Source organism: Apodemus sylvaticus, chromosome 10 (genome assembly GCF_947179515.1).
Source record: "Apodemus sylvaticus chromosome 10, mApoSyl1.1, whole genome shotgun sequence".
Taxonomy (NCBI): Eukaryota; Metazoa; Chordata; class Mammalia; order Rodentia; family Muridae; genus Apodemus; species Apodemus sylvaticus.
This window is the reverse complement of record NC_067481.1, coordinates 64,590,601-64,612,953: the sequence shown is the minus strand read 5'-3', so window position 1 is coordinate 64,612,953 and position 22,353 is coordinate 64,590,601. Positions and strand designations below refer to the sequence as shown.

Below are 22,353 nucleotides of genomic sequence, written 5' to 3'. Positions count from 1 at the left end.
CATGTGGAGGTCAGAAAATAATTTGTTGTAGTTGGTTCTCTCCTTCAACCATGCGAATTCCAGGGAGAACTCAGGTCCTGGGCTAGGTTTGATAGCAAGTGCCCCTACCTACTGAGACACCCCACTGACCCCAAGCACTTTGGTTTTTACTGCTTGCTTCTAGAACAGGTGACCCAAGGGTAATGGGAATCACTTTCTCTTTTGTTTGATGTCCCTTTGGCAATCTCCTTGTTGGTCCTGGCATAAATATAATTAAGTGCTCCCTGGCTCTTTCCCCTTGGACTAGCCTGTCACCAAGTCACTTCTGATTCTGTCAAGACTTGGACAAGACCAGGGCTATCTAGCAATCACTGGGACTTATGCCCAGTGAGCCCAGTTAGCTCCTTTCCATGTTGCCAATAGTGATGTCTTAACTCTCTCCTGCTGGAGTGGAGGCCTCTCCAGAAATCTTCCTTGGGGAAGACTGGAAAGAGGCAGATATTCTTCAAGCTAACCAACTCCTGCTCTCTCTGTGTAGTTTGAAAGGCTGACAAGATTGATGTGCGTGGCTGTGTCCCTTAGTTACCTCCTCCCTCAAAGTGGTGGGCATTATGCTACCTTCTACCTGACTGTGGGCTAGTGACACCTGAGTCACTTGTCCCCTTGACCCACAGATAGTCACAGCCTCACTCTGCCCCACCTGTCATGCCTGGAGCTAGAGTAAATTTTGAAATAAAGATGAGAGTGTCTCCTGTTTATTGAAATTCCTGAGTCCTTCTAAGAAGGGCTTTGTCACTGCATAGTGTTGGGTTGCTTCATTACCAACCCGGTCCACCAAGGGTCTGGACAGTGTACGGGCCCTCTTCTCCCCCGGGACTTATAAAAGTCCATTGGCTTTATCCATCATAGGACTGCTATGACATTCCCTGCATACAGTAATACTCCATTTTTAAGAATGAGAACTAAAGTCTCAGGAATAGTTGAGGCTCTTTTCCTTTCCCATGCCCATCAGTTAGGTCTGAGTCCTACAAGGGAGGAACAAGTGCATGTGGAACACTCTTCCCTCAGCACTTAGAGTCACTTTGGGGATCAGAGCAGGTTTGTGGGCTGGCTGGCCCTGTGACCTGCTAAAGTGTCCAAGCTCCCTGACAGCTCCTGTGTTTCCTTACTGCCCTGCAGCTCATTACCTGAGGGAAAGAATAAAAGCACATCTTTGGAGACCTGCTCAAGGCCAAATGAGAAGCAAGAAGCTGAGCCAGGAGAGCCAGATCCTGAGCAGAAAAAGAGCCGTGCTCGAGAGCGGAGGCGGGAGGGTCGCTCCAAGACCTTTGACTGGGCTGAATTCCGCCCCATCCAACAGGCCCTGGCTCAGGAAAGGGCCAGCACTGTTGGGTCTTCTGATTCTGGTGACCCTGGGTGTCTTGAAGCTGAGCCAGGTGAGCTGGAGCGTGAACGAGCTCGACGTCGAGAAGAGCGCCGCAAGCGCTTTGGGATGCTGGACACCATTGATGGACCAGGAATGGAGGATACAGGCCTGCGTATGGACATTGACCGGAGCCCGGGGCTGCTGGGAACCCCTGACCTCAAGACACAGAATGTCCACGTGGAAATTGAGCAGCGGTGGCACCAAGTGGAGACCACCCCTCTCAGGGAGGAGAAACAGGTGCCCATTGCCCCTCTGCACCTATCCTTGGAGGACAGAAGTGAGCGGCTGTCCACACAGGAGCTCACCTCTCTGCTAGAGAAGGAGGTAATTTGGGGCATCTCCCTTCCTGCATGTAAAAAAAACGGTTCAATAAAAGCGCATCTTCTTTGTACTGTGGTACAGTAGTGACCCAGGGCTATGGTGAGATCAGGTTGGGCAGGCATTAGATGGAGGCATTCTAACATCTTGATACAGAACCATATGCTAGCCCTGTGTTATAGCATAGGATTCTCATCAAATGTGTCCAGGTACATCTGCACATATATTCATGTCAGTAGTGAATTCTGTAACCAAACAAGTTACAGGATGAATCTTTAATCCAAATGCTTTAAAATCCAAAAGACTTTTAGTTGTCACCATAACACAAGCAGAAAATTCCCTGCCATGAAGTTTTGTTTTTATATAAAATTAGTAAATATACTATAGTGGACTGGGGGTGTGGCCCCAGTGTTATAATTTACATAATCCATAAAGCCCTGGGGGTTCGATCTCCAGCACTGGCAAAACAAAGCAAAATGTACAGATCACATGTATAAACCATATCATGTGTATAAAGTAAAGATGTAAAATGGTTGAAGTTCATATTTAGATTTGGCCCTATCCCACAATGTATACAGTTACTCCAGAATCATTTCAAAAGCAAAACAATAAACCCTCCACTCCCGAATACTCACATGAGCTGTTAGAAGTGTGTGATCAGCCTGCACAGGGTTCTGTCTGAGTTTTGCCCCTTTAGGGCATCTTTCGCAGCAAGTTTCAGGCATATTCTTACACTCTCTCCATAGTAGCCGATCAAGGTTCTGCCACCTCATCATGCCTTTTTTGCCTTTTGTTTTATTGACTGTATGAGCCTGATAGATGGTCACTAGCACTAACACTTTGACTTTTCCATTTTCTATATCCCTTAGGTAAAATGAAATTAAGTCATTTCTGGGCTACCAAAATGAGGCCTCTGGTCTATAGGCTGCATACTGAGGTGTTTGTTTGTTTGTTTGTTTTTTGAGACAGGGTTTCTTTGTGTAGTCCTGGCTGTCCTTGAATTCACAGAGATCTATCTGCCTGCCTCTGCCTCCCAAGTGCTGGGATTAAAGGCTATGTCACCACTGCCCAGTTGAATTCTGAATTCTTAACTGAATAGTAGTCTGGGGTTCGGTGTTTAACATCCCCCTCCCTCCCGTGACCCAGCAATCTGGGTAGCTCCCATATAGCAGAGCATCAGTAAGGATTTCAGAATTTGGGAGAAGGGTAGATGGTCACTTTGACCAGTTATAAGTTTCCATGTTTAATTTGAGGATATACTAGAACTTTATGTGGAATCTACTCTGTAAACCTGGTCACATGGGATATTCAGTAGGACCTGAAAGTGAGATCTACATGCTAGGACAAGGACCCCCACACAATCTTTCTTCTGATAAAAATGTGAAGCGTTCTTTTCTCAATGAAGTACAGCCACCTCCCCAGATAGGAACTTGACACATGGGCTAGTTAGCCTGCACAGTACAACTGTGAACCAATGCGGAAATTGGGGCTAGGCAGGGCTTACTTAAGGCAAGAACAGGAAATGTGCACCTTGGCCACCAGAGGAGAGTGATGGTGCTAATGTTGTGTACAGTTCTATATACTGTGTATCCAGTGAGATGTCCGATGCCAGTGAACAATCACCATTGCTTTGGCCACCTGTGGCCAACTACTTTTGCTTATTGTCATGTTTGTGAAGTGTATGTGTGTGTGTTTTCACCAACAGCTGGAGCAGAGCCAGAAAGAAGCCTCCGATCTTCTAGAGCAGAACCGGCTTCTGCAGGACCAGTTAAGGGTGGCCCTGGGCAGAGAACAGAGTGCCCGGGAGGGCTATGTGCTGCAGGTAGGGTGGGCAGCCGCCATGTCAGCAGTGCACTCGAGCTTCTGTGTGAGTTCTGCTCAGCCCACAGGCTAGGAATGTGCAAGCATGCAAAGCCGTGGCCAGTCAACAAGATCAAGGCTCTTAGTGTCGTGGTGTTCCATACATTTTCCTTGCTATTAGAACATTGATTAAGGGGAATATGTCCCAAATCTCTACAGTTAAGGACTTTTTTTGGTCATGAAATCCTTTTGTGATCTCTTCTTTGGGCTTTCTAGACATTGTGCTTTTGTGAAAACCCATATATCTGTATGTCATTTCTCATTGTTTTCACCATAGTGAGACTGGGCCCACTGCACATATTGAAAAAACTGGGCCAAACAGCAAGGTAGTGTAGCACTAGAAAATTATACCACCCGCCCCCACACACACACCTATTCCCATTCCTTTTTAACCATTCTTAAGTTTCAGGAGGATATATGACCACCTAGCCAACTTAACCAACCAGGAACAGGGTAAAAGTGGTGGCACCTAGGTGCTGAGCTGATGGCCCAAGGCCAGTGTCCTCCTCAAGGTGTCTTCCTCTGCTGCACTTGGATCCCTAGAGTACCCCTGATGTGGATATATCAAAAAAAAAACCAGTCTTCAGGTAGCCTGGTATGAGGACAGGTGCTATATGTTACTGTCCTATAGCCATCTTCCTAGGATCCATGCTAGCTCTGGGACATGAAGGAAATGTAATGTTGTCCTGAATACTGCCATGCTGTTGGGGAACAAAAATGTGAGGGAGAGTGGAATGGGGTAGTAGAACTGAACTGAAACTCTCAGCAAAGACTAAAGGTACTAGTTTTAGATTGCTGTTATGGTCCCAGGTTCTAGTCTTAACTCTCTCACTGATCCCAGAAGCACACTCATTCCCCTACAGTAGCAGTCTTCTGCCTGTGTAATTTAGAACTTGTTCTCCAAAGGCCTTCAGCTTTCAAAGACGTGGAGTCTCAGACAAGTTACTTGTTGACATTTCCAGACCTTTGTGTATTGACCTTAATCTTTTGTCAAGTGGACCTGGGTTCTTCACTCCCCTCAGCCAAAGCCCTCCTTTACCTTCGTGGCTATCCCTCACACTGCTGTGAGTGTTTCCGGCTTACCTTTGTCCCCAGTCTAATATTACTGTACCATCTTCCCTTCCAGCCAACTCACTGTTGTCCTACTTCAGACCTTGCCTGGAGGTGGCAGGCATCTCCCTTCTACACAGCCTACTAAGAAAGCCTTTAGAGTATTCATTCAGACCATCCCTACTTTAAGGGTCATTTTCTAAAGCTTTTGTTGGTTCCATCATACAAGGCTTGACTTCATATTGGTGAAGGAGCTTTGCACATTGCTAACTTGTATCTAACATGGACCATTGTGTGCATCTGCACTGAACAGCCTTGGTCAGCATGGGGGCAACTTCCTGCTGAATCTAATGATTACCCATGAGCTTTGAAATGCTTGCAGGGGAAAGGGGAAAGGGGCTTTGGGAGCACTGGGTTCAGAGATATAAGCTCGGGGTAGGGTACTGTGCTAACTGCTGGGAGGGCTGCATGCTTTGGTGAACATGGTGTGCAACTGGAACTTACCTGAGTGTCACATCTGTGGCTTCCCCACCAACAGACTGAGGGAACCTGGGCAGGCCAGATTCGAGCTGGGGCTCGCCTGACTTAGCTGTGCTGTCTGCCCTGCTTTATATTAATTCTGTCTCTTGTGTGTCTCTCAGTATGGGGAGTTTTGTGTTTTATTTTGGGTTTTGCATGTTTCACTCTTATTTTGAGCTTTATTAAGGTTTGTTTTATTACATTTTGCTTCATGATCTGCATTCCCCTTGTTCTGTCTTCTTGCAGGTAGAGATTAGTTTTCTCCTTACGGTGGAGGCCTGACTACGCTTTCTAAAGGAAATATTACAATGTTACTTTGCTGACATCTCTCAAGTAGTTACCTGCCTTCCTTCTCTTCCTGTCATGGAAGGAAGTGACGCCACTTTGTTGTGCCTTATGCCTTGTGCTGCTTTAAACATGTGGTCTAGAACTGCATACTTTGTTTTGCAAAACCAATTATTTCGTCCTTGAGTCTCTATTGTACCTCTCAGTGTGTTCCATTATTCAGCTTTATTTGGTTTATTTCTTCTAGATACTGTTCAGTTAGGGCTGTTTTATTGGTGTTTTTGTCCTTGTGTTCTGTTTATGTGGAAGCAGCTATATTTACCCAAAACAAAACAAACAAAACCCACATTAATTTGAATTTTTTTTCTTTAAATGAAGAAAAAAAGTTGTGCAAAGGATTAAAGGCAAACCCACCAGGGAGCTTTTCTGTGACTGACCCTGGCCAGAGGTGTGACACTCAGGACAGGGTGGCCTGAGCGTTACTGACCAGTATTTAATCGGTTTTTTTAAGACTGAAGTGGCCACCTCTCCATCGGGTGCCTGGCAGAGGCTCCATAGAGTCAACCAAGACCTCCAGAGTGAGCTGGAAGCTCAGTGCCGGCGGCAGGAGCTCATCAGCCAGCAGATTGAGACCCTGAAGCATAGCTATGGGGAGGCCAAGGGTGCAGTCCGGCACCACGAGGCTGAGATCCAGACCCTGCAAACGAGACTCGGGAATGCTGCTGCCGAGCTGGCCATTAAGGAGCAGGCCCTAGCCAAGCTCCAGGGTGAGCTGAAACTGGAGCAGGGCAAGGTGCGCGAGCAGCTGGAGGAGTGGCAGCACAGCAAGGCCGTGCTGAGTGGCCAGCTGAGGGCCAGTGAGCAGAAACTCAGAAGTACAGAAGCCCTGCTCTTAGAGAAGACACAGGAACTCAGGAACCTGGAAACACAACAGGCATTACAAGGAGACCGACAAAAGGAGGTGCAGAGGCTGCGGGAATGCATTGCTGAGCTCAGCCAACAGCTAGGTACCAGTGAGCAAGCCCAGCGTCTGATGGAGAAGAAGTTGAAGAGGAACTATACGTTGTTGCTGGAGAGCTGTGAGCAAGAAAAGCAGGCACTGCTGCAGAACCTGAAGGAAGTAGAGGACAAGGCCAGTGCCTATGAGGATCAGCTGCAAGGCCATGTGCAGCAGGTGGAGGCCCTCCAGCAGGAGAGGCTGAATGAAGCATGCCAAGGCACTGAGCAGGTGCAGAAGCTAGAGGAAGAGCTGGAGGCCCGCGAGGCCAGCATCCGCCAGTTGGCCCAGCATGTACAGAGCCTCCATGATGAACGGGATCTCATCAAGCATCAGTTTCAAGAGCTCATGGACCGTGTGGCCACATCCGATGGGGATGTGGCTGAACTCCAGGAGAGGCTGAGGGGAAGGGAAGCTGACTACCAGAACCTCGAGCACTCACACCACAGGGTCTCTAGCCAGCTGCAGAGCGTGCGCGCTCTGCTGAGAGAAAAAGAAGAGGAGCTGAAGCACATCAAGGAAGCACATGAGAGAGTTCTGGAGAAGAAAGACCAAGATCTCAATGAGGCTTTAGTTAAAATGATTGCCTTGGGCACTAGCTTAGAGGAAACAGAAATTAAGCTGCAGGAAAAGGAAGAGTGTCTACGGAGATTTGTAAGTGATTCTCCAAAGGATGCCAGAGAGCCTCAAAGTACCACAGACCCAGAAGAGGACAGTGGCATTTTGCCCTTAGGCTCAGTCGCCAGAGTATTTCCTGGCTTTCCGCACTCACAGCCAGAGGATGAAGATCCAAGTGCTGGCCTGGGAGAAGAGGGTAGCAGTGGTAGCCTCAGCAGAGAGGAAAACACCATACCCCCAAAGTCAGCTGATATTCCTGATAGGGAGGGGCATCTGCAAAACGCATCTAAGTGTGATCAGGGAGCCCCTATAAAACGGCCAAGAATCAGGTTCTCTACAATCCAGTGTCAAAGATACATACACCCTGAGGGGTGTGCAAAGGCCTGGACTAGCAGCACATCATCAGACACCAGCCAGGATCAGTCACCCTCAGAGGATAGTGCGTCCTCAGAAGCTACCCCTAACACACTCCCGGCAGCTACAGATGCTGAAACATACATCTCTATAATTCACTCTCTGGAAACAAAGCTCTACGTCACAGAGGAGAAGCTCAAAGATGTGACTGTGAGGCTGGAAAGCCAGCAGGGGCAGAGTCAGGAGGCGTTGCTTGCACTGCACCAACAGTGGGCTGGCACTGAGGCACAGTTGCGGGAGCAGCTCCGTACCAGCCTGCTACAGGCTAGCGCTCTGGCCTCTCAGCTAGAGCAGGAAAGACAACAGAAGGCCACAAACATTGAGCACCACCCTGGGGAGCTGGAAGACTTCCAAGCCAAAAATAGCCAAGCCCTGACATGTTTAGAAAACTGCTGGAAAAAGCTAAAGTCTTTGCCACGGTCTGACCAGGAGGGGGGCCAGGATGCATGTGCTGCCTCCCTGGCTAACATAGAGAGTATGCTTGTGAGTGCCATCAAGGCCCTTCAACCATGGGCTTCCCCTGCAGAGAGCAGGACGCAGGTTGAGCAAGAGAAGGAACAGCCCATGGAAAGTGGTATGGCAGCCCCTGTGCAGCAGCCCTGTCAGCCCGTCGTGAATGAGCAGGAGCACAGGAAGCTGCTTTCTGCTCAGATAGTCCTGGAGGCCTCACTCATCAACCAAATAGCTGACTCTCTAAAAAATACCACTTCAGATGTATATGGTGTTCTCTGTGAGCTTACTCAGTCAGGGGAGTGGCCACTGAAGGAAGAAAGTGCTGCCCCCTCTGCTGGGGCTGCAATGGAGATCTGGGCCAAGAAGGTACTGGTGAATGGTGAGTTCTGGAGCCAGGTCGAGTCGCTAAGTAAGCACCTAGGGACACTGGGAGAAGAAACAGCCTGCACATCAGGAGACAGGCAGCAGCATACTCCCCAGAGCCTGGCTGATGCCACATGGATTCGTGCAGAGATCAGCTATGCCACACAATCAGTAAGAGAATTATTTCACCATAGGCTGCAGAGCATACAGGAGACCCTACAGGGGACCCAGGCAGCCCTACAGCAGCACAAATGCATGCTGGGAGAAATCTTGGGAGCCTATCAAACCCCAGACTTTGAAAGAGTAATACAGCAGATCTTAGAAACCTTCAGACATCCAACTGGCAGGGAGGACCAGATACAGACATCCTGGGACCAGAGCCCATTAGGAGAGGTTCTGAGGCCAGGCACAGATGGCTCCCACGAGCCTTTGCAGGCTTTGCATCAGAGCCCTGAAGTCCTTGCTGCCATTCAGGATGAGCTGGCCCAGCAGCTGAGAGAAAAGGCTAGCATCCTTGAGGAGATTTCAGCTGCGTTGCCAGTCCTGCCTCCCACAGAGCCGCTTGGGGGTTGCCAGAGGCTTCTGCGGATGTCCCAGCATCTCTCATATGATGCTTGTCTAGAGGGCCTTGGTCAGTATTCTTCATTACTGGTTCAAGATGCAATTATTCAGGCTCAAGTGTGCTATGCAGCATGCAGAATTCGGCTGGAGTATGAAAAGGAGCTGAGATTTTATAAGAAGGCCTGTCAGGAGGCTAGCGGGGCTTCTTGCCAGAAGCGTGCACAAGCAGTTGGGGCCCTAAAAGAAGAATATGAAGAACTTCTCCACAAGCAGAAGAGTGAGTACCAGAAGGTTATCACCCTCATTGAAAAGGAAAACACTGAGCTCAAGGCCAAAGTGAGCCAGATGGACCATCAGCAGAGATGTCTACAAGAAGCAGAAAGCAAACACAGTGAGAGCATGTTTGCCCTACAGGGCAGGTATGAGGAAGAGATCAGGTGCATGGTGGAGCAGCTGAGCCACACTGAAAATACACTGCAGGCTGAGCATAGCCGGGTTCTCAGCCAGCTAGACGCCTCAGTCAAAGACAGGCAGGCCATGGAACAGCATCATGTGCAGCAAATGAAGATGCTGGAGGACAGGTTCCAGCTGAAGGTCCAGGAGCTGCAGGCTGTTCATCAGGAGGAACTAAGGGCCTTGCAGGAACACTACATATGGAGCCTACGAGGAGCCCTCAGCCTCTGCCAACCCTCACACCCAGATTCCCCTGGGCCATCTGAGCCCAGAGCTGTACCGGCAGCCAAGGATGAGGCCGAGTCCATGAGCGGGCTACGAGAACGTATTCAGGAGTTGGAAGCGCAAATGGGTATCATGCGAGAGGAGCTGGGCCACAGAGAGCTGGAGGGTGATGTGGCCGCCCTTCAGGAGAAGTACCAGCGGGACTTTGAGAGCCTCAAGGTCTTTAGCACCATTTATTTTTCAGAGCCACTTCTCTTTAGTGATGCAAGAAAGGGGACATTCTGGACAACTGAGGTCTTGGATTCCGAATAAGAGATAGTTCTTACTCAGCTGCTGCACAGGCAGAATTGAGGAACATTCTCATGCTCCTATTCCTGACCCAGAAGGGAAAGCAGCATCCCCGTGGGAAGGAGAGTAGGGCTTCCCTTGGCTGTCATTCCCTTCAGGCATGGGCACCCTTCAGCTTCTTAACCTCTGGCACAGAACCCCTTCTGGCTTCAAAGTTAAGGCACCAGTATGATATGAGGACTGCCTCCACATCTCTGAAGGGCTGTCAACCACCTGACTCTTCTCAGAGGGCGGGGTTTGGACTTCACAACACAGGAATATTTGCAAAGCGGCAAGGGTACCTTGCCTAGCCTAGCTTCCCAAGGCAGAGTTGGTGTGATGAGCACTGTGTCTGAGAAGGCTCCCAGGCTGCCTATCATGCTTCTGTGAACACTCCTTTATCTTAGACTACACAGTGTGTAACTACCTGGCCAAAATCATGGAAGGTCTTAACCATCTCTTAGAATCCAGAGGTGGCCTAGTAGCTGTGTCTTCATCTTCTTCCCCACTGGGAGGTGGCCAGGCTCCAAGGGTGCCTATGCCAGGTTCTAACTGTCTTTGCAGGCCAGTGTTCCTGCCACAGTGTCACAGCTGTAGTTTAGCAGGGCATCTACGACTGTTTCCCAATACCTTTGTCTCCATACTGAAGGGAAGCAATGGGACATTCAGGCTGGAGCTTCTCCTCTCTCCCTTTCTCTGACATAGGAGAGGCTGATGATGCTTGAGGCACTGGTTCTCAGCATTCTTTTCCTGACTTCTGTCTAGACCTTTAAAAACCATTAAGCATTGTGAGAAAATAGCAAATTGTGTATTCAGTGATCCTGTGGGGAGCCTGGGCCACCATCATCTGCTCTTTGCAGCTGCAGGAACCTCAACAGCCTGGCAACTTCATAGTCAGTTAGCAGGACGTCAGAATAATTATGAAGGGCTCAAGGTTACCTAGTGGGAGAACACCTTAAAAACAAAAGGTACAGGTTAAGAGGAAGCACCAGGCTTGACATGTATGTATGTATGTGCCCAAGAACTTGAGGGCCTCGGTGGGGCTTGTGGCACAGCTACACAGCAGACTGTCTCGAGAGCTGAGCAGGGAACAGTTTTTCTCTGGATTTCTGCCCAGATCAAAAAGCCTGGGCTGTTGCCATTGCTTCACAACAAATACCATGAGTCCACATCCTAGTTACTAAAGAACCTGTTTTGATTCTAGGGATAATTTAAAAAATAAAATTTGGAGCTGGAGAGATGGCTCAGCATTTAAAGTACTTAGCAGCAAGCATGAGGACAGGAGTTTGAATCCTCAACACTGAGTGTAAATGCTGGGTAGGTGTGGTATGATGTAGCCTCTTATAATTCTAGCATGAGGTGGATGGCAACAAAGAATTCCCAAGACAGATAGCTAACTAAGTCAGCAAGCTCTGGGTCCAGGTGATAACTCTATGAGGGGAAGTGATGAAGGCAGATGAGCGTTCAGCATCAGCCATCACCACGGCTTCCAGGGACATATACACACACAAATACACACTCAACTTTTTGTTGTTTGTTTGATTGCTTTTTGGATGGTTGTTTTTTGTTGTTGCTGCTGCTGTTTGGTTTTTGGGGGGTTGGTTGGTTGGTTGGTTTTTTAGTTTTTTCAAAATGGTTTCTCTGGGTAGCCCTGGATTTCCTGAAATTCACTCTGTAGACCAGGCTGACCTTGAATTAACTGCCTCTGTCTCCCGAATGCTAAGATTAAAAGCATGCACCACCACTGTCCAGCACACTCAAAATTTTTAAATTGGTTTATAGAGTAACAGTTTTCAAATGTAATACATTTAACAATGAAGCAACCTGTTAAAGATATATTAGTATCTATTAGAGGAATTTTGGAACCTATCTGCATGTATTCCAAGATGCTCAAATCAAAATAAATTGGAAGAGACTTCCTATAAGACAGGCATCCATTATATGAACCTCAAAATCTGAAATAGGCCAAAATTTAAAATATCCTCAGTACTAATAGACTGTGACAAGCAGAAACTTGCACAATAAACAATCTGTGCTCAGTCCCATTTACACTGCAGGCACAGTGAACAGACTGTGTAGAGAAGGCAACTGGTACTGCACACACACTACACTCAGCCCCAGAATGGAAGCAGGAAGTTAAAGTTGCTGAATAGAGGCTCTGGGAAACGCCCCTCTGGGACAGTGAGGCTCAGTAAAAAAAATGTCAAAGCCTGGTGATTGGATGCTTGCTGTTCTTCATTGAATCCATTAGCAAAATGATGGGGTAGGAACATAGAGGTAGAGCCACATTCCTTCAGTTTTTTTGTTTTGTTTTGTTTTGTTTTTGTTTTTGTTTTTGTTTTTGTTTTAAATCATGAGAAAGCTTGTTTTGCCCAGAAGTGTCTATCACAAGCTTATGCTGAATGACCCACAGTCAAGAGTAGCTGCAGATGGAACAGGGCATGCCCTAATGCTTGGTTCGGGAGGGCAGCCCTGACAGGTCAGACCTGGGGGCTCCATGCCTGTGAGGAATGGGGAATGGGTCCTCCTAGGACTCATCTATTGTGCTTGGAAGGTAGTAAGGTTCTCAGTGGGTAGCCTCTGCTCTCCTTCAAAAGAGAAGGAAGAAGGCACAGGCTGGAAGGAAAGATGCTGGTTCTGCTCTGACTCCTGTGAAGACATCCTTGAGGTTTACTAAACAGCTGAGACACTTCAGCTCCCAGAAATAAGCCGTGTCTACCCCAGCCCACAGAGGATGATCTTCACTCTCCACCTAGCACGTTTGTCACAGTGTATCTGCTACTCCAACCAATATATGTACCACCTGGTTGTGATGCTACACAGTCCCAGGACAAAGCTATACCTAGCCTTGGTACCTGATGCTTGAATCACCAGCCACATTTTGAGACATTATTAGCATTTCCTGGACCAAGCAAGTGGCTACCTTATTTATTACACAGGACAGCCACTTGGAGGCAAAAAAAAAACCAATAAGCCCTCTTCCATTCCACAGGCTACATGTGAGCGAGGCTTTGCCGCCATGGAGGAGACACATCAGAAGAAGATTGAAGATCTACAGAGGCAACACCAGCGGGAACTAGAGAAGCTGCGGGAGGAAAAAGACCGCCTCCTGGCTGAGGAGACAGCTGCCACCATATCAGGTGGGGCTAAGTCCACAAGCACAGGCTTCTCACGTCTTGAGCTGCACCTGTAGTTCAGAAGAGGACTGACTTTAATATTTTCCCTAAGATTTAACTTTCCTCTTAGTAGGTGGCGGTGGGCAGCATCTCTAGCCTAGGCCACCCTTAAACTCCCTATGTAGATGAGGATAGCCTTGAACCCACTCCCGTCCATTCACTTCCCCTGAGCTGGAGTAACAGATAACAGACATGTACCACCCCACCTACTTATATATCGCTGGAGATTGAACATGGCTTCATGCATGGTACTGGACCAAAGCAGTGTCAGCCATAGCTTTAAGCTTCATTTTGAAGAGAGGTATTTGAAGATTCAAAATGAGTCAAGGACTAGCTTGAGAAGTCTAATGAGAGCCTCCAAACTGAAAGCCAGTGCCCACCCACCCCCCGTTTGTGACACTGCAGAGCTGGTCCCCAATAGGTGTCCCTCCCTCGGAGTACTCTTCGACAGAGCATGAATGTACTCTATCTAGCACAGCCCCAGCAAGTGTGTCTCACCCATTCATGGTGCAGTTTCTCCACATGATTAATAACAGTACAGTGGCTTATTTTAGCAGCAGGGAAAAGAGTAAAGCAGCTCTCATTCTTATTTTGTAAACTCATGCATGAATAGAACATTGATATTTATCTGATCATTGTAGAGTTTTTCTGATAGCAAATATAACATACCTAAAGCCCTTCCTAGGAGAATTAGTTTTTTAATTCTCTCAGCCTTTATCTATCCCAGAGAGCTGGTCTAGGATAGACCAGCCTGCTTTGGAGTCCTACTGCTGCTGGAGTCAGCGTCAACAGGGGACAGGCATCACACTAGCCTCCCCTTGGCCTTGCGGAGAGATAACAGAGTGGAGACACTGCCACTTGCAGCCCTCTTTGGTGCTGAAGGTTAGTTGTGTTCTCCCTGCAGCCATTGAAGCCATGAAGAACGCTCACCGAGAGGAGATGGAGCGAGAGTTGGAGAAGAGCCAGCGGTCTCAGATCAGCAGCGTCAACTCAGACATAGAAGCCCTGCGGCGACAGTACCTGTGAGTCACCAACCCCGAGAGCCCTGAGGGAGAGGCTTTAAGGTTGCTCTTGGGGAGGTGAGGAGACCTTGGTTCCAAGGACAGCCCACACTACCTTGCTTTCCTGTGGCTTAAATTAAGACTGAGCCCTGAGATACAGAGAAACAAATGACATTTTAAATCATAACTTACCTAGGTATGATGATATTTGTCATCCCAGCACATAGTAGCCTGAGGCTGGAAGATTGCCACAAATCTGTATCCAGCCTGGGCTATATATGGCGACCCTGTTCTAAAACAAAACAAAGTACCTTGCAATAATTAGAGTTGACTGCAGACACCATCCCCAATTTGTTTGAGCCACTGCTACTATATCAGCACCTTAAAAGGAGCTAGGGTCTAGCTGTTTTATGCCTGGAATACCACAGCAGTTTGTGTTGAAAGTGGCCACAGTATTCTAGAAATCTCATAAACTGACTTACATAGATAGACCAACAGCAGCATGGAAACACCTTGCGAATATTTCCTCGGTAGGAGTCACATTGCTAGGGACCCTTGGGTTAGTACCAGAAGTATCCATTGATTTTGCTGGGGTCTCTGGAATGTTCTGGGGCTTAAAGCACCAATTCAGGAAGTCCAGTGGCCATGCTTCCTGGACTGGAGGCTCATCTAGAAGGTCCTTCTCCCCTACTCCACCCCACTGGAGATGGCCCTTCTGGATATGGAGTGCTGAAAACAGTAGCTCCAGGACTGGTTTCCTGTGGTGCTGAGTGTCTGTGCTTTGAAATGATACACTGCCCAAGTGGGTGCTTTCCACCTCTGCTGTCACACTGGTTCTGCCTCCCAGTTGCATCACCAGTGTGCCAGCTATGGATAGCCCAGGAAAGACAGAGTCATTTCTGCAAAGTGTACCTGACATTCTGTCAGCAGACATACTATCAATGTCTAGCTGTCCCAGTCCTACAGAGGGGTCAGTGCTGAGCATTCCCTCTCTGCAGGGAGGAGCTGCAGTCAGTGCAGCGGGAGCTGGAGGTCCTTTCAGAGCAGTACTCCCAGAAGTGCCTGGAGAATGCACACCTAGCCCAGGCACTGGAGGCCGAGCGGCAGGCCCTGCGGCAATGCCAGCGTGAGAACCAGGAGCTCAACGCCCACAACCAGGTAAGACCAAAAGAAACTAAGCCCCACCTTCATAGAGCCTGCTAGCCATGGTACTACCACTGCTGCCCTTCCTGAGGCTTAATAATCTGGTGAGTTCTTTGAATTTCTCTGGTCCTCTAGTTGGAGCATCTCAAGTCTATCTCAAAGTTGGGGTCTCTGTGCTCACTCTCTCACATTTGTTTCTATAAGTCATGCTCTTAGAATTTAGTACTCCTTAGAAAGTTGGAGTTCACTAGAATCCCAGATGAGTGGTTATGACTGAGTTCAACACCCTATTTTTGCCAGCCTCAAGCTCTGCCATGCTTGCCCTTTCTGGCTTCTCAAACCACGCTGCACTGTGGCTGTAACTGCTTGGGAGTCCCTGAGCCACTGCATTGGCTTGAAGAAGAGCATTTCTCAGTCAGCAAGAAGGCCTGAGAAATTGGAGGGACAGAAATAGAATAGACTTCAGAATCTCAAGTGGGAAAAGATAACGCTGCCCACAGCAGAATGATTTTAATTTTAAGGTCCATGGAATCTTAGCTCTAGAGACACAATTGGCCTTTGCTGTTATAAGTTCTGAATCAGTTCTAAATTCAACTGACCATACATAGAAAATGTTCAGGAGAGGAAAGAAATAGTTGGCACTGGTCATCTACTATTTTCTTATCACTACTCCATAAATAATACATTACAACTAAGTACTTAGGAATTACGTGGCTGGCATTGGGTATTAAACATATTCTAGAGACAATCTACTGTATATGGGAGGATGTATGCAGATATTGTGTGCTATTTGTAATGGGACTTGAACATCCACAGACTTTGGTGCCTAATATAGGACCTGGAACCAGTTTCTGACAGGTTATAAATCCTCACATAGCCCATATGATCAGTTTTTATATGGTAACAGCCTTAAACATAGCACTGACCATGCACAAGACTTGGGCCTCCATTCTTAGGCCTCTGCACACTGCTGATGAGAAATGGGCTCCTCAGTGTCTTATGCAACTGTGTGTGGGGTGGTCACTGTTGTATTGTGCTATTGTCCCACAGGAGCTGAATAACCGCCTGGCTGCGGAAATTACACGGTTGCGGACACTACTGACTGGAGACGGTGGCGGGGAGTCCACTGGGTTGCCTCTCACACAGGGCAAGGATGCCTATGAGTTAGAGGTACTGTAAGAAGCAAGACACTGCCTTATTCAGGAGCTCCTGAGTCACACAAGAGCTCTTTATCTCTTTATCATTGAGGAACCAGATTTTAAGAAAAGACCAGAAGGGTATAGTTTAATAGTAGAACTCCTGTTTAACGTGCAAAACTCTGGGTTCATCTCTAGCTCTACAACAACCACAAAAAAAGCTTCAAGCTAATATGTGTGAAAGCTGTGGGAAGGCCCAAAGTCATTGGAATACCAGTTAGCCAACAGGTACCCTAAGGTCTACAGGCAGGAGCAGGGGCCCCTCTAGATGCTGATGCCATGAGGATCTTCAGTCCCACCCTTCCCCTTACCTGCCCACAAAAAGTCTCATAAAGTACCTATTCCAGGGCTATAGGAATCCTGCTGTTCTCAGATTATATATCATGACGTAACTTCTCAGAGTACAGGATGTTTGTTTTCAATCAGAACAGCTCATTATTCAGTGGCATGTAATCCCAACTACTTAGGAAGCTGAAGCAAGAGGATTCCAGAGCACTCTAGAAAGAAAAGGACAAAACAAAAAATACTGTTGAAAGAAGGAGAAAGGAAAGACTCTAATGTGTGTAGGGCTGTGGTTATCAACATGTGGGCATGTATCAGATATCCAGCCTATTAGATATTTATATTATAGTTCATAACAGCAAAATTACAGTTTTGAAGTAGCAACAAAATAATCTTATGGTTGGGGGCCATCACAACATGAGGAACTGTTTTAAAGGGTTGCAGCATTAGGAAAGTTAAGAACCACCAGTGTAGGGCCTCCTCAAGAAGACCCCAGTTAGGTTAAGATTTTCCTTTACAGACAACTCAGACTGTACCACACTGACAAGCAAGCAGGAGGAGGAGCTGGGTGGTAGGGTTAGCAGAAGTTCCTATAGGAACAATGTGTCTAGCCCTTGACAGCTACATCTCTGGGAGCAAGCAAGTCAGTAGTGGGAACTCAATGTAGTCCTCATGCCTCTGGCCCCAAGTTCTCAGGACTGGCAAGGCTAACGGTATTTTCCCCTTTTCATTTCTGTAGAAGCACTTAGCAGTATTTAAGTCGTATGTTCTGTTGGGTATCAGTAAGGGTTGGCTCTCTTCTCCTCAATGTATGAAACTGCTGCTGCCAACCATCCTCTGTATGTAGACTATAGGATACCTGGTTCCTGAGAGTCAGTCCTCATTTTCCCTCTCCTTATAGGTCTTGTTGCGGGTCAAAGAGTCAGAAATTCAATACCTGAAACAGGAGATCAGCTCCCTCAAGGACGAACTCCAGACAGCCCTGCGGGTAAGGGCCAAGTGTTTGGAGGCAGGACAAAAGGGTGAAAGCTGACGCGTCTGGCCAGGTTCTGCTGGGCTTGGTTTTGCATGGCAGGACACTCTACAATATCGCCGTCTTAAAGTCAGTTTCTCTTAAAACACCAGCCTCTAAGCATATGCCTCAGATGTGAACAAGGAAGCCTCCCTGGCCGAGTCAGGTGGTAGTGGTGGTTCCTGTGTTTACCATGCCTTTGGATAGGTACAGTAACACATAAAATGCTATGTGGGTGAAGTGATGCTTGGTCTGCCATTCAGGTGGTCTAGTTGGATCCATCTCAAAGGGATTCCTGGAGTCAGAAAGTAATGATGGAATCCTTAATGTGATCAGGTCACTTAGCAAATCTGAAACCTAGAGACATTCCCTGGCTGACTTCCACAGGAACTGCTGGGCAGTCAGGCTGTCTGAGCTGCCCCATGTAGTCATCTGCTCACTGCATGTTTTCTTTAGTGTTCAGTCTTTGCCTCAGAGAGGGAGGGTACAAGGCCATTTCCAAGCCACAATTAGTTCTCCTAGGACATTAGTCCCAACCAGAGTTCCAAGTAAGTCTGGCGCCCTGTCTACAGCTGCCACTCATTTGTCCCTTTACTTTCCAGGATAAGAAGTATGCTAGTGACAAATACAAAGACATCTACACAGAGCTCAGCATTGCAAAGGCCAAGGCTGACTGCGACATCAGCAGGCTGAAGGAGCAGCTGAAAGCAGCCACAGAGGCACTGGGCGAGAAATCTCCTGAAGGCACTACTGTGTCAGGATACGGTGAGCAATCTGCATGCTCCTCGTGAAGATATTTTGGCACTTGAATCCAACCAAAAAACCCATCTTGAACCATCTCAAATCTCCTTGAGGGGACCCCACATGCACAGGCTCCCCAGAGGAACCGCTCCTCCCATATCCTGCAGCCCCTTTACGTGGAGCCTGTTCCATATAAACAAGGGGTCACACAGTCTGCTTTCTGAAAAATTTAAGCAGGTAGGGGGAGTTCTTGCTAGTTCCTTGAGCTAAATGTTTTGCCATAAAATCTTTGAGGGCCACAGGCAAGCAGAACAGAAGGAACCTACAGTCTGCTCAAGAACAATAAAACTGACCTCTTTTTGTGCTGGTTGAAAAGATCCAAGCACAGGCTGGAGAGATGGCTCAGTGGTTAAGAGTACAGACTGCTCTTCTAGAGGTCCTGAGTTCAATTCCCAGGAACCACATGGTGGCTCACAACCATCTGTAATGGGATCCAATGCCCTCTTCTGGTGTGTCTGAAGATAGCGACAGTGTACTCACATACATGAAATAAATAAATAAATAAATCTTTTTTTAAAAAAAGAAGAATTCATGAAACTATCCAGGTACTGTGCAGAACAGCTGGGAAAGAGGCTGCAGAGCCGTGGCCTGTTAGACATTTTCTGATAATTCATTATTTCATCTTACCTTCATCATGTCCCTTCCTTTATAAAAGCCTCACAGACTGAAAATCTGTCCAAATCCCCCTAATATCCCTATAACTCAACATTCCTTCAGCAAGTTCAGGAACAGTATCCATGACAGCATTCAGACATGCCTGCTGGAACAGTCTTCTGTGTTGCTTATGGGTACAGATACCCACTTCTCTGGAAGGCTACTGACAACAGCACAATTTAAAATCTATCTCATTGTGAAAGAGTGATCAACATGGTCACTGGAAACCAAGAAGCTGAGGCATTAGAGGGAAACAGAGCTAGAATGGGGAAGTGTGTGTGCTTTTATCCTCCATGATAACTAACCTCTGAAGAGTATGGACAGGGTACTGCATCTGTAGACAAGTGCCACACATTGCAGAGTGTTAAGCTTCATCCATGGACAGCAGTCCACACACAATCCACTTAACAGTGCAAACTGACTGTTGGAAGCTGTGTAGTTCTTAGGAAGACGGGGAGGTGTTTTTATGTTGATGTAAAGAGAATTTTGTGAAATTTTAGTAAACAAGAATGAAAGCCCCATGCCCATGACATACTTTGTGATATGACCCAGTGTGCAACTTTGTCATCTGTATTTAAGACATTGTCAGAACTGTTTTCTTGATGGGGTGGATGGATCATGAAAAGAATTTGGTCTGATTCTGTTTGATACCAGTCCTATGTCAGAAATAAGCTAGAGATAATGAGGCCAGTTGGTATGCCCAGAAGTCAAGATCTCCGTAGTGGGAGATCCTATCTTTTGTTAACAGTATTGTGTGATTCAGGAGTTGTGACTTAAACCCCAGTGGGAACCCAGTGCTCTGGTGCTCGGTTGTATCCAAGAAGAGTATATTGTGGGTTGGTTACTGGATTTAGGAAATGTCTGGGTGCACTATACTAGTGAACTCAGAACTTCCCATACATTGTGTTTGGTTCAGAAGATTGTAGAAAGCAAAAGTAATGAGTCTTTTTGGTCCTTCAGACATAATGAAATCTAAAAGCAATCCTGACTTCCTGAAGAAAGACAGATCCTGTGTTACCCGGCAACTCAGAAACATCAGGTCCAAGGTGAGTGAAGTCCAGCTTACAGATGAGGTGGGGCTAGATGATACTGAAGAGATGAAGCCTAGTGCAGGCACTAGCCCAGCCATGTAGTCACAATGTTTGAATGGCTCTAGTGGCTTCACCGTCCATGTTCCATGTCATCAGTACCATCTCGGGGCCAGGGCTTCAAGAAGCAAGACATGAAGAGATTCGTGTCTCACACGAATCTTGAGCCTCACAGAAGGTGGAGTAAATCTGACCTCTTGGCTCCACCGTACGTTGTTCGCTGCACATCCTGTCATCACACTGACACTGCCAACCTTGGAGAAATGAAGTTGATGGCCCCCAGTGTGCTCTCAGATGGCTGTGTCTGGGAGGATGGGCGGAAAGGGCCTGGCCAGCATGCTGCATTTAGAACTGATTGTGTGTGTGTCTTATTTTTTGCTCTTTCCTCTGACAGTCCGTAATTGAGCAGGTCTCATGGGATAACTGAGTCGCGCCCGCTTCCAAGTCCCCTGTCGTATAGGTAAACCACTTCTCACTCTGCCCACTACCCGCACAGGCGGCTCTGCATGCACTGCTCACACCTCCATAGCACACCTCTGTAATTATCTTCATTCATCCTTCCCCAACAAACACACACACAGTCTACGTGAGATCTCAATAACTTTCCTGGAAGTTGGCACTCTAACCTCTTCACAGAGCTGAGCCTACCCAGGGCCACCTCAGCTTGATGGGTGGGCACAAGCCAGCATGCATACTGGGGGACTTGCACAACCCTGAGCTCCTGTCTCCTCTCTTGGAAACAAATTGCAGGGAGATAGCCGATACTTACTGAGTCTGGCAAGTACTTTGCTCTCATGAAAGGCCTCAGCCTTTCAGTTGGTAACAAGGCTGTGTTGGGGAGATCCCTGCAGATAAAACAGATCCCAGTTGTGCTGCTCTGTATGGAACTGATCAATACTGCATGAGTAGAGTCTGAGAAATTATTTTGTTCCTAAGGGCCTGGCAAGTATACACACAGGGCTGAACATGACCTGCTTTTGTTTTTTATGCAATACAAAACTCTGTCTCTCCCATAGAAGGTAGCAGAGTTACCCATGTTGAGGTCAGTGCCAGGAATGCTGTGCCCCAGGTGTATATGTTGACCTTCTTTATGCAGTGATAACAGCTCAAGGACTCTGGCCTGGTTGTTCCCACTGGCAGTAAGTACCCAAGCATGCCAGTTTCTACTATACATGAGCCTCCCTACCATCCAGCAAGACAGAAGCCAGCAAGGGCAATCAGCTTGAGCTCACAGTAGACAAGGCTGCCTTAGGGAAGAGTATTGAGAAAGCCTAAGGATTTAACACTGGCTTTTTAAATGGTCTGCTGTGTTCTCTAGTTCCAAGCTGACTTATATGCAAATGTGGTCTAAGCATATTGGAGACTGCTTTCTCCAACCTAAGTTTAAGCTCAGCTCTTGCCCAGAAGCCCTCAGAAAGCACAGTGGTCACTATGAACAAGTGGGGCTTTTGGGTCAGAGTAAGAAAGGACATCCAGGGATGGGCACCATTAGGAAGTTGTGTAGTAAGGTGTGCCACCTACATGTGAACTTGTGGGGATACTGAACACAGGGCTCAGTAACAAGGGGCTGAGTGGTGGTAATGCTAGGAACAAAGAGCCTCAGTGCTAGCGAGATCCCTTGAGACAGCCTTGAGAGCAGGGTCACTAGTCACAGAATGCTAGGGCAGCTCTGCTCATGGAGCCACTAGAGCTATGGTAGGTGGGAAAGGCCATTGGTTTCCAGAGGGCACCTGACCCTTAGAGGAGGCAGGAGGGCAGAGCCGAGACCTAGAGCTATTTGTCACAATTTGCATGAGGACTTAGTTCCATTGTTGTGCTTTGTATTCAACCTCTGCACACACATGCACAAAGTGGGGTCCAAGATGGCACTGCACATGTGCTGGCTTGTGCATTTGGCGCTTCCCACAAGCCCTGTTAAGAGAGGGAGACTGAAAACTGTGCTGTGTCATGATTGGGTCCTGCCTTGGTCAGCTTGCATAGCAGCAGCATGGCCTCTTTTGAGATCCAGAGCAAAGAGGATTCTCCTCAGTGCTGTCATGGGATGGGTGTGGGATGCTGAGCCCTGAAGGTAACTGGCTGCATCTGAGGTCAGGAACCTCAGAGAAATGACACTTTCAGGGTGTAAGGGACAGTGGGTCTTGAATGCTCTGTC

General features: G+C 47.6%; 1 protein-coding gene across 6 annotated transcripts in view; it reads left to right on the top strand.

Moving 5' to 3' along the window:
* Mprip (myosin phosphatase Rho interacting protein) overlaps nt 1–22,353 on the top strand; it is a 117,621-nt gene that overhangs the window by 93,516 nt on the left and 1,752 nt on the right. For 3 of the 6 annotated variants that reach the window (XM_052197319.1, XM_052197320.1, XM_052197316.1), the window contains 10 exons: nt 1,159–1,729; nt 3,429–3,545; nt 5,949–9,740; nt 12,841–12,988; nt 13,929–14,046; nt 15,024–15,183; nt 16,219–16,338; nt 17,548–17,634; nt 18,261–18,423; nt 20,074–20,159. In XM_052197319.1, the coding sequence (XP_052053279.1) occupies nt 1,159–1,729; nt 3,429–3,545; nt 5,949–9,740; nt 12,841–12,988; nt 13,929–14,046; nt 15,024–15,183; nt 16,219–16,338; nt 17,548–17,634; nt 18,261–18,423; nt 20,074–20,159 (5,362 nt within the window). Of the gene's footprint in view, nt 1–1,158; nt 1,730–3,428; nt 3,546–5,948; nt 9,741–12,840; nt 12,989–13,928; nt 14,047–15,023; nt 15,184–16,218; nt 16,339–17,547; nt 17,635–18,260; nt 18,424–20,073; nt 20,160–20,595; nt 20,662–22,353 lie in introns of all 6 variants that reach the window. The other 3 variants (XM_052197317.1, XM_052197322.1, XM_052197321.1) reach the window with 3 other exon arrangements.